The following is a 15,775-nucleotide window of genomic DNA, read 5'->3' as shown; positions in this document are numbered from 1 at the left end:
CTAGGTTCCCCACATTTGTAGAACTAGATGGCCTGGAAGAGTCTGCCATTGAAATACTCTCGTCACTTAGGACAAAATACCTCAAAAGCAGCAACCTACTGGTATATCTGAGGGGATTAAGTAAACTGGGCTGTTGCACCACACACACACTGCTGTTAACACCCATACTTGTAGTCCAGAGCTGTAGATTATGATAACTGATTTCACACAATAATGTATATTCCTAAAAGGTCTAAATATCAAAGATTAAATATTCCCAAAATATTCAAACCTATACATTGGGAAATACATGTGAATTATGTGTGAAATTGAAATTTCCTGCCATTACTTTTAAGCCACTAAATAAACACTATTTTGATTAATTTTTATTTGTGACTTAATAAAGTATTCAGAGCAAGCAGGATGGATAAATTTAAAATATATATATATTTTTATTGATTTTTTTACAGAGAAGGGAGAGGGATAGAGAGTTAGAAACACCGATGAGAGAGAAATATTGATCAGCTGCCTCCTGCACACTCCCTACTGGGTATGTGCCCACAACCAAGGTACATGTCCTTGACCGGAATTGAACCTGGGACCTTTGAGTCCGCAGGCCAACACTTTATTCACTGAGCCAAACCGGTTAGGGCAATTTTATAGCTTTTTAAAGCTGAAATTTAATGTTAAATACAAAGGATCAATAGACAGCTTCTTGTTTTATTTAGCCTGTTTCAATAAATAAGCATATTTAGATACTGATTTTTTATTTCTGTTTTCAGAATTCACAGCGGCTTCCAGATAGATATCGCAGTCACAAATTATTTGGCAGCGGCAAGGATCAAACAAGGAGTTGGTGGAAAGCTTTTTCCAGTCACCTCATAACCGAGGGATTCTTGTCAGAAGTTCCTGGGCGTAGCAAATATGTGAAGATTTGCGCCCTTACACAAAAGGTAAACACTGTGGAAGTCTACTGTTTTTTGGTTAATTTTCCTCACTATGCATTAAAAGATTCTTCTTGCATTCAATAGGGTAGAAATTGGCTTCATAAAGCCAATTCAGGATCATCTCCTCAGCAACTTATGCTTCAAGTTAATGAAGAATTGTGTCCAAGGAAGTTTCATCGATCAAGGTTCATTTTTCAGTATTTTTTTGTTTTGTTTTGTTTTTTTTGTTTAACATTTGAGGGGTCTGGGTCAGTGGGAGAAAGATAAATCATAGAACACTTTTCTTGGTTGATAGAAAGTAGTTGAGGATAGTATTTAGAAAGCTGCTTTCTCATTGATTATAAAAGCAGCATTGAGGTCAGTGTTAAAGAATTCATATACCTTATTTCCTGCTGATGTGTAGAGAGTAGGAGGGGATACACTTGCTGACTACCTTTTAGTATCTTTACATGTGAACGGTCACTTATCAGTTTTTAAAAATTGAGATATAATTGACATAACATTGTTTTAGTATGAAGTATACAGTGTGTTGGTTTGATACATATACCTATTGCAATATAATTGACACAGTTGCCTGAGCTGACATCTTTATAAAGTCACATAATTCTTTTTTGTGTTGAGAAAAATTAAGATCTAGTCTCTAAGCAACTCTGAAGTTATAACATAGTATTTATTGGCTATGATTTCTGTGTTGTGCATTAGATTATCAGTTTTTCTTTTAAACTTAAAAAGCTTCCACTTTAAACTTTAACTTTCAAGATTTTAATACACTCCAGAGCTTTTTCTGGGGAGAAAAAAATCAATTTTAAAAATCATCAGTTCTAAATGTAATTTAATCTCATCTGCCTTTCTGAGTGAGGAGATACAATGATTAGATAATTACATTCAGGATATTAGATTATTACATTTTAGATAATTACATTTTAACATTCTTGAGAATTGAACTTTATTGTTTTTTCAGTTCTAAAACTGTGTCTCCAGGCACTGAGCAGCATTCCTCTCATCCGTTGCCCACTGGCTTAACTGCGGAGAAGGTTTGTTTTTATTAAAGAGGTGGTTCTTATTTATTTCATTTTTAATTTTTTATTTCATTTTTACTTCTATTTAAAAATTTCATATTTTAATTCTCCAATTAAAGAGGAAAATGCATACATAACAGAACATAAAATTTGGAGAAGTAATATGAACAGAAAAAAAAATGTGCAGATATGATTTCTGGGGTTAATAGAAGTATTTGAGAAAGTAACACTTTGATTCTTTTAAACCTATTTTATAACTCTTTTGTTTTTGAAGTTTTGTGTGTGTGGGTGTGTGTGTGCGCGTGCATATTATGATACTAGCATAGTATTATAGATAGAAAAATAAGCCTGATTTCTAAATAATCTCATTAAAGCCCCTCTCTCTCTCTCTCTCTCTCTCTCTTCCTCTCACTCTCTCTCTCACACACACATACACACACACATTCTTGCTTTGTGTTTGGATTTTAGGTAACTATTAAAGATTAAATACTTACTCAGAGGCAGATTTCAGCTAATTAGAACACGGGTAATAGAAAAATCTGCTGAATTAAATTTTTTGGTGAACTTTTTCTGCTTTATCAAAGTTATGCAGAATGTATTATAATAGAATTATTTTTATAATTTGGGCTCTTGCTATGTCTCAAAAATTATTTTGATCATATATTTTCTATAGATTTGGGAGGAATGGAACATTATGTTGCATTTCTAACTGCTTTTAGAACCCTAAAAGTTAGTAATCAAGACTTAATTTATTTGATAATTTGGTTAGGAAAAATTGCCACTCTAAGATGTTATTTCTTATTTTCTTCATATTTAAAAATTTTTTTGAAATTTCTAATTTAAAAAAATGAATTCTTTATATTTAAAATCAGTCTAACTTGAAGAAGATGTATTCCTACAAAGCACTTGAAAAAATTTCTTCTGGGAGTAACATTCCTACAAAAAGGTACAGTTCAAAATTTTTATTTTCTATATTTACTTTATCAGCACTTTCTTTCTGTCCTAAAGAGAAAGGCCTAGCAGACATGTGGCCATTTCATTGGCAAAAGAAAGTTAAAGCATAAGGTTCCAGTTTTATAATTTTTAAACAGACCTATAAAATGATACTGGTAATCATATCTAATAAAAGAATAATATGCAAATTGACCATACCTCAGCTATATTCACAAGCCACACCCACCAGCCAATCAGAGCAAGTATGCAGATTAACCATAACCAAGATTGCTGTCGCCACAGAGAGCAGGAGGGAGGCTTGGGTTTCCCAGGTAATGGAACAAGTCAAGCTTTCCGCCTGCCCTAACCGGCCTCCAGTCAAGGCTATGAAGTTTCAATTATAGAAGGTAAACAAATCCAAACAGAAATGGCCGCAGCCACAGAGCAAGCAGAAAGCTTGACTCCCCTCCAGGCTACAAAGTTTCAATTGTAGAAGGTAAATAAATTCCAGATACCAGGGTCTCTGGTTGGGTCAACAGGGAGTGTTTCCGGCCTGCAAATCACCAAAGTCCCCTTGCCCAGGCTGCCCCACACCCCAACAGAACCCCAAAAGTTGGTGACACCCTGATCCGGGACACCCTTCAGGGCAAACCAGATGGCCCCCAACCATGCACCAGGTCTCTATCCTATCTAATAAAAGAGTAATATGCAGATTGACTATCACTCTAACACAAGATGGCTGTTCTCATATGGACACAAGATGGCCTCCACAAGATGCCAGCGGGGGGGAGGGGGGCAGTTGGGAGGCACCAGGCCTGCAAGGGAGGGCAGTTGGTGATCAACCCTGCAGGGAAGGGCAGTTAGTGGTGACCAGGCTGGCAGAGGAAGGAAGTTGGGGGCAAACAGGCTGACGGGGGACCAGTTAGACATCAATCAGGCTGGCATGGGAGTGGTTAGGGGGTGATCAGGCTGGCAGTTAGGGGCAGTTAGGAAGGCAGGCAGGTGAGAAGTTGGGAGCCATCAGTCCTGGATTGTGAGAGGGTTGTCCGACTGCTTGTGGTGGGATTGGGCCTAAATGTGCAGTGGGACATCCCTTGAGGAGTCCCAGATTGGAGAGGGTGCAGGCTGGGCTGAGGGCCACCACTACCCCCTCCCCCACATGCACGAATTTCATTCACCGGGCCTCTTAGTTTTAATATAATAGCTAATACTTGTGGGTATTATTGTTTGCCATATTCTATGCTAAGTGTTAAGTATATCATATGTAATAGTATCAAATTCCTTTTTTAAATTTAAATTCTTTGTTGTTTAAAGTATTACATATGTCTCTCTTTTCCCCCATTGAACATTGAATTCTTACAACAACCTATGATGTAGCTCCTATTATGTATCTTCATTTTATAGTTGAAAATACCAATGGTTAAGCATACAGTTAATGGCAAAGCTGACTTGCAGACCTATATCTGTCAATCTCTAGCATCTAAACACTAATTACTTATATTTGTATGAAATATGTATTTTCATCTAAACATAAATAATGGTTTTGTATGAAATAGTCTTACTCATGTTTTAAAAAGAGACTTTATGGCAATATAAAATGGTAGGTATTAGAGTTGGTAGAAGATAAAGGCAATGTATTACAGTTATGGGCAAAAGTAAGTTTACAGTTGTTTGTATGGAAAATAATACAATAATTAATAAACAATGCAAGAATGAACTCTGCTTTGCATACTCACAACTGTAAACCTACTTTTGTACACCCCTGTATTGTACTTTCAAGTTTAATACTTGACTTGCTGACTTAATAAAAGTGTGGAGAATGTACAGAAATGCAGAAGGACTTCAGATGGAACATTTGAAAAACTTGTTAGGACCTAATTGCAAATTAAATGAACTATCCTGCCGAGACCGGTTTGGCTCAATGGATAGAGCGTCGGCTTGGGGACTGAAAGGTCCTGGGTTCGATTCCGGTCAAGGGCATGTACCTTGGTTGCGGGCACATCCCCGGTAGGGGGTGTGCAAGAGGCAGCTGGTCGATGACTCTCTCTCTCATCGATGTTTCTAGCTCTCTATCTCTCTCCCTTCCTCTCTGTACAAAATCAATTAAAAAAAAAATATATATATATATATATTTAAATGAACTATCCTATATAATAAAAGGCCAATATGCAAATCGACCAAACAGCAGAACGACTGGTCGCTGTGATGTGTACTGACCATTAGGGGGCCGATGCTCAATGCAGGAGCTGCCCCCTGGTGGTCAGTGTGCTTCCACAGGGGGAGAGCCACTCAGCCAGAAGCTGGGCTAATGGGTGGAGCGTAGTGGCAGTGGTGGGAGCCTTTCATGCCTCCTTGGCAGCTCTAACGATGTCCGGGGAGCAGGTCTAAGCTGACATCTGGACATCCCCTAGAGCACGTGTGTCAAACACAAGGCCCGCGGGCCAAATCCGTCCCGCCAGGCCTTGCAATGTGGCCCGCACCGCGCTGTCATCACTGCACTCCGCTGCGTTTCCATCACAATGACAGTTTATGACTGTTCAGTAAACCATTTGGCCTGCGATTTAGGCTGGTTTTTAGATTTTGGCCCCTTCTCTGATTGAGTTCGACACCCCTACCCTAGAGTAATGGTCAGCAAACTCATTAGTCAAACAGAGCCAAATACCAACAGTACAACAATTGAAATTTCTCTTGAGAGCCAAATTTTTTAAACTTAAACTTCTTCTAATGCCAGTTCTTCGTGGCATTAGAAGACTCGCCCAGGCTGTGGTGTTTTGTGGAAGAGCCCCACTCAAGGGGCCAAAGAGCCACATGTGGCTCTCTAGCCGTAGTTTGCCGACCACGGCCCTAGGGCTACCAGACTGTGAGAGGGCGCAGGCCGGGCTGAGAGACCCCCTCTCCTCAAGTGCATGAATTTCATGCACCGTGCCTCTATTGTTTACATAGATATTGGATGAAAGAAAATTAATGTGTTTTAATATTCATTTTCTAATGATTTGCTCACTTACATACTACTACTTTGGATCTGACATAAACATTTACCATAATACCAGTCTTCTGCCCCCAACAGTTTCTTTTTTTTTTAAATATATAATATGTGATTGTTATGTTTTGTGTAAACAAAAGTTTTAAGAAGTGTACAAAACAGTATATTCACTCAACATGCTAAAGCATTTTTTCATCTAAACATTTACTGTATTTTTACTAGTCTAGGCACTGGGAGTCAGTGGGGAATACTGGAGATGTAACAGAGACTAGTTTATGCTCGGTTCTCAACCTTTCTAATGCCGCCACCCTTTAATACAGTTCCTCATGTTGTGGTGACCTCCAATCATAAAATTATTTTTGTTGCTACTTTATAACTGTAATTTTGCTACTTTTATGAATCGTAAGGTAAACATCTGTGTTTTCCAATGATCTTAGGCTCCACAGCATCATTCCCACGGGTTGAGAACCACTAGCAGGTCGTTATGAAGTAGAAACGAAAATAATTTTGTGGTTGGGGGTCACCACAACATGACGAACTGTATTAAAGGGTTGTGGCATTAGAAAGGTTGAGAGCCACTGCTCTAGTGGGATGTGCAGGCAAGGGAGCATAAGCATCCAGGGTCATAACACTTTGGAAACACATTTTGGAAGTTACATTTGCGGCTTAAGTATAAGTCAGCCTAGTATAGTGAGGGAAGTTTTCTCAGCAGAGGAGTGGCTCACTTACTAACACCAAAAACCAGAGAACATCAGACATGATTGAAGATCTCAACAGAACGCTAGTGATGAGCTGGTAGAGGGAAACAAGGAGGTGGTAAAACTTAAGGGCGGGGAATTAAATCGGATTTAGGATATGCAGTTCCTTTCAAGCTCTCAGGTTGATCATAAAGGCAGTTTGGGGCTAAGGAAAGGTTTAAGTAAAACAGTGGCATAATCAAATGTGTGGTTGAGAATAGGACTGACAAACATTTTCTGTAAAGGGTCAGATAGTAAATATTTTAGGCTTTGAGAGCCATGTGGTACCTGTCCCATTATACTCAACTAAACCGTTATGGTCTCACAGTGGCCTTAGATGACAGGAAAATGAATGAGTGTGGCTATGTTCCAATAAAACTTTATTTGTGGACACTGAAATTTAAATTTCATATTATTTTCACATGTCACAGAATGTTCTTTTGATTTTTTTTAAATCATTCAAAAATGTAAAAGACCATTTTAGCTTACAAGCTTTACCAGCACAGACGATTTGGCCTATGCACCCTAAAGAGCAGATCCTTGACAAATGAGTGGAGGGGGTGAAATAATTTAAAATACCATTTTGCAATAGCACATTATTATAAAGATTTCCATAAATGATGATTGTCAATATAATTATACTAGAAGGCCGATGCACAAAGATTCATGCAAGAATGGGCCTTCCTTTCCCTGACTGCCTGCTCCACCTTTCTGCTCCTGCCCCGGAGTCGCCTCTTTCCACTCCTACCCTGCCTTCCCACTCTTCCAGAGGCCCTGAGCAGCTGGGGGCGGTGCAGAATGCCTGCATCGTCACCATGGCGATGACGCAAGCATCCCACCCCACCCCCAGCTGCTTGGCACCTACTTATATAAATCAACCCACCATCTTTGTTGGGTTAATTTGCATACATACTTCTGATTGGCTGGTTGGTGTTGCAAAGGTATGGTCAGTTTTCATCTTTCTCTTTTATTAGTGTAGATTATTTAAAACACATAATTTTCTTGAGTAACCTGATATTACTGATTTTTTGCACTGCAGTTATCTTTCTTCATTTTTAAATCTATTAATTTTAGTGATAGAACTTGATCATTGTGAAAATGAAATCTTCCTTTATATGCAGATTTTGAATTCTGGCTATAGAGAAATTTGTAATGCTAACTAGCAAACATGTTCTTCACTTTCTCCCCAAGAGCAGGAATTTATTTAAATTTGGTGTCTTTCATATAAGTTATTCTATACAGTTTCATTTTTATAACTTTTCCTCTTTATAATTAATAAATGAGATGTACTTATAAATATTGATTTTTCTATCTAGTTTGCTGCCTAGTACCTTTCATATCATGTTGTTTGCTAATTGGGTGTTATTTATCCTTTTTTAGGAGTCAAAAGCAAAGTTACTTCTTTTGGTTTAGTTTTATTTGATTTTAAAGAACATTGTGAATAATTTCATTAATCTCATGCTGATGTTCCCTACTATCTAAAGATTAGTAATTTCATAGCAAAGAATCATAGATTGTATCCCTTTTGGCTAAAAAAAAATGTTACCTTCTATACAGGGAAGGAGTATTTTCTTTCAAATCATGTGGTTGAGAAGGAATATATGGCAAATGCTTAAGTACACTAATTTTGTGTTGAACTCATATTACAGTTTTAATTTTACCATGGTAATGAATGTATTTGACCCCAGATGTTTAAAATCTAAGCTGCCTTACTGGTATTGGTAAGATACAAGTTAGCATAAGACTTGGAAATATATTCTAATTTTTGGGTAAAATAAAAAATAAAATAAAATAAAATAAATGAACTTGGAGAAAGAAGAGTTTTTATTATTTATTTTCTTTTAAATATTTTAGCCTTACAGTGCCATCACCAGTAAAATCTTACAAGTCTTCAGAACCTGTTATTTCGGCTCAAGAGCAGGAGACTCAGGTATGACTTTTGTAAAAAGGCAAGTAGTTTTTGAGAGGATGCTCAGGATTCTATGCATGCTTGAAATTCTGATGCCAGTATTTTAAAAAATTATTCTTAGTTAAGTGTCTGAGATGCTGTTCAGTGCTGTGTGGTTTTTTTTTTTTTCATCCTAAGGGAAAATGTAATATCTGAAGCTCTTAAAATGAACGACTAGATTTTTCTAAGTATATATTTTTAAAATATTGAGTTGTTTCTCTGTTCTTTGTTTAGACCGCTTTATATGGCAAATTGCTAGAAGCTAGGCAGAAACTTGCCAGTAAGTTGGATATTCCTCCAGTTATCCTGGCAACAAATAAGATACTGTTGGATATGGCCAAAATGAGGTAAACTATTTATTTGTTTATGTTCCAACTTAATTTTCTTCTAACATAATAGGTTTGTAAAACAGATCCTAAGTGGTAATGACTGTGGCTCCAACTGTCACATCTGTTGGATTTGATATCTGTCACATTGGCTGGTGACTTCCAAATCTTCCATGCTGCTGCCAGTGATCTCTTCTCTGAGCTTTAGGCTCAGGCTGCTACATGAATAGAAACCAACTGTCTCCAGCAGTCAGATCCAGTACATAAACAGTCTGTCATAATCCACAGGCACTCCTGACTTGGATTTCATTCAAATGCCAGAACTCTTCTTTTTGAGTTCCTTGTTTTTGTTAGATCATGATGTTCCCAATCATGCATGTTTAAAACCTAGGATATTATTTTCACTCCTCTAACCTATGTCCCCTTACTTTTACTTAAAGTTTCTAGACTTTTTTATTAAATGTTTCTGATATGTCTGCCTCTGCCTTCCTCCCTTGTTTTATTTATTTATTTATTTATTTATTTTTTAATGTATTTTATTGATTTTTTTACAGAGAGGAAGGGAGAGGGATAGAGAGCTAGAAACGTTGATGAGAGAGAAACATCGACCAGCTGCCTTTTGCACACCCCTACCAGGGATGTGCCTGCAACCAATGTACATGCCCTTGACTGGAATCGAACCTGGGACCTTTCTGTCCGCAGACCGACGCTCTACCACTGAGTCCAACCGGTTTCGGCCCTCCCTTGTTTTAGTATCACCATGTTTGTTTGGACCATTACCCTTGGCTTATTGCAAAAGCCTTTTAACTAGTTACTCTTTCCTTTCTGTTTCATCTGATATATGACTACCAAATTAACCTTTATCATGGGTACTTCTGCCTAACTAGATTCCCACTATGTTAATTTCTTTAGCTTACAATACAAGGCCCTCCATGTATGAACTTAAACCTACTTTTCTATCTGAGTCACAGAATTTTAAATTTATCTTATTTAGGGTTTTTACCATTTGTTGAAGACCCCTTTTCAACCTCCATATACTTAATTACAATGGTGCTTCTTCCTTATATTATAGTTTCCTTGATTCCCCAAAACTCCTGTTAGGAAATTCTTCAAAATCTGGCTTTGTTATTATTTTCTCCATGAAGTTTTCCATGTTTGTATTAGCAAAGCAATGCCTGTCTCTGGAATTCTAAAGAACTTCTAAATATAAATTTTAAAGATGCTTCTACAGCACTTATCACACAGTGCTTTTTTTTGTTTTGTTAGTGACTTATGTTATATCATCTAGATTTTAACCTCTGTGAATAACAGTAATATGTTCCTCATCTTTTTGTGTCTTTCAAAGCACCTACCACAATGTTTACTATGTGGTCAATAAATATTTAGAATAAATTATTTCCAAAGAATAGTTGCTTGATAATTTTGCCTCTTCTGCCTCCTTTTAAAAAATTGTTGTTACATATAGTCATGGGGATGTAAACTATAGCCTAGGGAATAAAGTCAATATTTGTTAACTATGTATGGTGTCATATGGGTACTAGATTTATCAAAGTGATCACTTTTTTAGGTTACATAAATGTCTAATCACTGTATGGTATTCCTGAAACTAGTATAATAATGTATGTCAACTGTAATTTAAAAATAAAAATTTGTTTTAAAAATTGTTTATGTCACTAAATTTCATCCATGAGATGTTTCATTAATGTAGAATTTTCTAATATTACATAGTACTTATATTTTATAGTAAGTATTTCATTAAAAATAAGTAATCACAGACTACCTTGTAATGTTCAATGAAAATATTTGATATCATTAGATTGGCATATTTTTAGAAAAGATATTATACAGTCTCAGATTTTGGATAAGAAATATTGAGATAAAAGACTGAAGTCATTTTGTTTATTGTTACAAGTAAACACTTTATAAGTATTGAGTGAGATTTTTTAAATTTCTTAGCTTCTTAGTTGTCTTCAGTTAGTACCTCATAGTTTTTCTTCTCATATCTATAAAAATAATAATAATGATAAGATCAATAATGGAGTAGAACATTATGATAATAGCCAATTTACCAGTTAGTACTGTGTTTTTGTGGTAATGGTGGTGCTGGAGTTTTTATTCTTCTTGTTTGATTGCTCCCTTTAGTATTATGAAGTGGCCTTCATTATCTCTTGTTATGTCCTTCACTCTGAGATCTAATTTGTCAGATATGAGTATTGCTACCCTAGCTTTCTTTTCATTTCCATTTGTCTGGAAAACCTTTTTCCATCCCTTCACCCTCAGTCTGTGTGCATCTCTTTTTCTGAGGTGGGTTTCTTGTAGACAATAGATGTATGAGTCTTGTTTTCTTATCCAATCTGTTACCCTATGTCTTTTGATTGGAGCATTTAAACCATTTACATTTAATGTTATTAATGATAGGTACTCATTTGATGCCATTTTTATTCCATATTCCTGTGTTCCTTCTTCGCTTCCTATTTCTTTATTTTTACAGTAGACCCTTTAGCATTTCTTGCATTGCTGGTTTGGTGGAGATAAATTCCTTTAGTCTTTTTTTGTTTGTGAAGCTCCTGATTTCCCCTCCAATTTTGATTGATAGTCTTGCTGGGTACAGTATTCTTGGATTCAGACCCTTTCTTTGCATGACTTTGTATATTTCATCCCATTCCCTTCTGGCCTGCTAAGTTTCTGTTGAGAAATCAGTTGTTAGTCTGATGGGGGTTCCTTTATATGTAACTTTCTGTCTCTCTCTGGCTGCTTTTAAGATTCTTACTTTGTCATAGGTGTTTGCCAATTTACCGTATTTTTCGGACCATAAGACGCACTTTTTTCCCCCCAGGAGTGGGGGAAAAAGTCCCTGCGTCTTATGGTCCAAATATAGCCTACACATATACTTTTAAAAAAAGTTTTTTTACTTGCCCGGCTCTGTGTGGTCTCTGTGTGCTTGCCCGGCTCTAAAATGGTTCTTAATGCTGCTGTTTACTTTATAGGGTTGATTACATGTGTTTATGACTGTGATGTTGGGTTTTAATGCACATAAAATATTTTAGGACACTATTTGTTTCAGAATGTTTTTTTCTTCATTTCCCTTCTCTAAAAACTGGTGCGTCTTATGGTCCGGAGCGTCTTATGGTCCGAAAAATATGGTAATTATAATATGTCTTGGCGTCGGTCTTCTGGGATCCATTTTGCTTGGGACTCTGCGAGCATCTTGGATTTGTGTGGGTTTTTTCTTCTCTATCTCAGGAAAGTTTTCTGTCATTATTTCTTGAAATACGTTTTCCATGTCTACCTCGGTTTTCTTTCCTTCCGGAACCCCTATTATTCGAATATTGTTTTGTTTTGCATTGTCCCAAAGCTCCCGTAGGCTCTCCTCCTGCTTTTTAATTTTTTTTTCTAGAAGCTGCTCTAATTGGGTATTTTTTTCCATCTTGTCTTCTAGCTCACTGATGCGATCCTCTGCTTCTTCTAGTCTGCTCTTGATGCTTTCTATTGAGTTCTTCATAGTAGCGATGTCATTTTTCATTTCATCTTGAGTCATCTTCATTTCCTCTTGGTTTTTTTTCATTTCCTCTTGGGTCTTACTGATATTGTCAAATTTGTCCTCCATTCTTTTTAGCCATCTTAAGATCATTACTCTGAATTCTTGCTCAGGTAGGTTGCTTGCCTCTAACTCGTTTACTTCCTTTTCTGGTGATGCCTGCTTTTCTTTCATTTGTGGGCTGTTTCTTTGTCTCCCCATGGTCTCTCTTCAGGATGTCTCTCTCCTGTGTTGATTTATCTCTCCTTTCCATGGATGATTGAAGATCTCCCTTGAATCCACGCGTTTGCGCCAATTGCCGTGTCTCAGCTGCTCGATGGTCTCCCCTGCGGTGGTTTTTCCAGGCCTCCTGTTCCAGTCTTACCAGCGTAAGGAGATCAGGCTCACAAGCTGGGAACTGTGGCGAAACAGGGACAAGCCGCCATCTTTTTTTTCTCCTGGAGTTTTTATTCATAAATTACTAAAACACCTAACTATCATCTATGCTGCTAGAATATAATGTTTTAATGATTTATTGACTTATATTTTTTAAATAACAGACCTACTACAGTTGAAAATGTGAAAAGGATCAATGGAGTTTCTGAAGGCAAAGCTACTATGTTGGCCCCTCTACTGGAAGTCATCAAACAGTTCTGTCAAATAAATAGCATTCAGGTAAAATACTGTGGTGTAAGGAGTTCTGAAAGAAAAAATAATTTAGACAATTTCAAAAACACCCTTCAAACGCAACATTTTCTCTCTTTACTTTCATTTCCACACCAGATACGTATGAAATGAATTCATATTTTTCTACACTAAATCAGTTAATTAGAATATGTTAGAAAAAATAAAAAAGAAGAACATGTTAGTTACCTAATTTTTAAGATGATACTGAAATAGTTGTCCAGACTATTTATGTCTTTCTATTTTGTTGGAAGGTTTTTTTTTTGTTTGTTTTGTTTTTAATTTGAGTAAGTACTGTGTTTTAGTTTGATAAATTATTTTACTTTCAAGTATAGATAGAAATTAAAGCTGTAATGTTATCCTTGTTATCAGTTGGTAAGGGGCTCAGGCCCTTTGTTTTTCTTTCTTTTAAAGTTTTTTATTTTGTTTTATTTTCCATCACTATGCCCTCTTTCACTTCCACTCTTTCCCCTTCCCCCTTTCTACTACCCTTCTGTGTTGTCCATGTTTGTGAGTTCTCTCACTCTCTCTCTTTTTTTTTTTTATCAGCCCCTCCACACACTGTCGCCCAGTCTGTCTGCTCTCTATCTATGAGTCTGTCTGTATTTTGCTTGGTAGTTCAGTTTGTTTATTTGTTTTCACATATGGGTGAAGTCATATGGTACTTGTCTTTCTCTGACTATTTTTCTTATTGTTGTATTCCGTAATTACCCTCCCATGCCAGTCATGTGGTCTTTTGAAATTAGGTAGGTTTCATGGTATTTTGTCCATTGTAATGGCTCTTTTTTTGGTATCTTTTTATTTCTTCTTGCTTCACCGCATATGACCATTTTCATAGGTTTGTTTGGGTTTCTTCCTAAACTCCACATGCAGCTCCAGTGACTGGATCCCACTTTAAAAATAATTCTCTAACTACAAGCAGAAACTCTTCTGCTTTTTGTATGTAACATATCCCTCTTTTAATACAATATATCTTTGGTAACTTTAAATTTTCTTTTAATATCCTATATAGTAAAAGCGTAGTATGCAAATTGTCCCCTTGTCCGGGAGTTCTACCAGGTGGCGGGGCCAGCCTGGGGAAGGGAGGGAGGCCCCAGCGGAGGGCAGTGGCAGGAGGCCAGGGAGAGGGAGGGAGTACCTGGCTGGCAGCCAGCAGCCACTAGGCACCCTACCAGTGCATGAATTTGTGCATCGGGTCTCTAGTGCTTATGTAAGACATCGTGTGAAAATTCCCTATATTTCATATTGGATTTTTAAAAACAATTTGTTAAAAAAAAAAAATCTATACCAGTAGTAACTGAATACATTTTTTTTCTCTTTGGACACTTGATGGTAGGATCTTCTTCATGAATTAGTGGTTTGATTTTCTAATGAGAAAATTATCCTCCTCAGACGCTCCTCAAGAGTAAATTGAAGGTAGGGTAAAAATATCAACACTCTAAAGTAGGGGTGTCGAACTCAATCAGAGAAGGGGCCAAAATCTAAAATCCAGCCTAAATCGCGGGCCAAATGGTTTACTGAACAGTCATAAACTGTCATTGTGATGGAAACGCAGCGGAGTGCAGTGATGACAGCGCGGTGCGGGCCACATTGCAAGGCCTGGCGGGACGGATTTGGCCCGCGGGCCTTGTGTTTGACACATGTGCTCTAAAGGATAGATATAAAACTTTTGAACCTTCTGGATAGAGAAAATGACTGTTAATTTCTGGTGATTAGGAATTATGCCTGCACTGCTGTACAAATTGAAACCATTTACCAAAGAAATAAATTAATAAACTTGAGTGCTTATTAAGCCAGCTTTGTTATTCACTACTTTCATTAAGCTTTAACATATTTACTTAAAATTTTGAAGCAACACTTAAGTATGTCATAATACAAGTCAAAAGTTATAAATATGAGGATATGGTATTAAACCCATTAAAATGGCCAGTTAAGAAAAAGAAGTTAAAATCACCTTGTAGAAGTACATTTTATGAGAATCATATGTTTTAAAAATGTCTAGCTCCTCCAAAGATAAAAAATCCTAAAAAGAGACTATTTTTTTAACTATACATAAAAAGTAGATTGAAACCGCATACTATAGTCATAATGATACCTGTAACAAACTAATTGAAAAAGATTCTAGATACTTGTTGAATAATATTGGAATCATTTTGATAGGTTATTTATCTTTGTGGTTCATTGTATTACCTATAGATACATGAGGAAATATATTTATGAGCTTTTAATTGGTAAAAATTAATTTTTGTATCCATATCCTATCATTTAGGAATTTTAATTAAAAATTATATTTAATAGTAGTTGAATATTGGTTTATTCCTTGGTAAAAATAGAAATGTTTCTGTTTGATTTTTTTCATCTATATGACACCATCATATATATGGTGCCTAATTTTAGAATTTGAATTCTCTTACCTAAGGCAAAAAAATGTGTTTTTCAAATCTCTTTGGCATTTTACTTTGCATATTTCGGGAAAATATCAGGGCTGTCTTCTCACATTAAAACAAAGGATAATTCCAATCAAATAAGCCTAGGGGTATTCATTTGGTGTTCTGAACATATAATATGCATAAGTAAAACAGGCAGGTGTTACTTATTTCTGCTTCTATTTTAAAGCTTCAGAATAGCTGTGTATTGCAGATTTTAGAAAACATGTGTCAAGACAGATTACATATTTTCTGGGGAAGCCTAGCTGGCTGTCC

The 15,775-nt window shown here is 36.5% G+C and overlaps 1 protein-coding gene across 7 annotated transcripts in view; it reads left to right on the top strand.

Annotated features, from left to right (window-relative positions):
* Positions 1-15,775, top strand: part of WRN (WRN RecQ like helicase) — a 120,684-nt gene that overhangs the window by 85,340 nt on the left and 19,569 nt on the right. For 5 of the 7 annotated variants that reach the window (XM_045588900.1, XM_036458243.2, XM_036458242.2 and 2 more), the window contains 7 exons: positions 762-932; positions 1,011-1,111; positions 1,888-1,960; positions 2,815-2,891; positions 8,453-8,528; positions 8,781-8,893; positions 12,950-13,064. In XM_045588900.1, coding sequence (XP_045444856.1) covers positions 762-932; positions 1,011-1,111; positions 1,888-1,960; positions 2,815-2,891; positions 8,453-8,528; positions 8,781-8,893; positions 12,950-13,064 — 726 coding nt within the window. The remainder of the gene's footprint in view (positions 1-761; positions 933-1,010; positions 1,112-1,887; positions 1,961-2,814; positions 2,892-8,452; positions 8,529-8,780; positions 8,894-12,949; positions 13,065-15,775) is intronic. The other 2 variants (XM_045588899.1, XM_045588898.1) reach the window with 2 other exon arrangements.

The sequence above is a fragment of the Pipistrellus kuhlii genome, unplaced genomic scaffold (genome assembly GCF_014108245.1).
Source record: "Pipistrellus kuhlii isolate mPipKuh1 unplaced genomic scaffold, mPipKuh1.p scaffold_m20_p_3, whole genome shotgun sequence".
In the NCBI taxonomy this organism is placed as follows: domain Eukaryota; kingdom Metazoa; phylum Chordata; class Mammalia; order Chiroptera; family Vespertilionidae; genus Pipistrellus; species Pipistrellus kuhlii.
The sequence above is the reverse complement of the archived record's forward strand: the minus strand, read 5'-3'. Positions and strand labels throughout refer to the sequence as shown.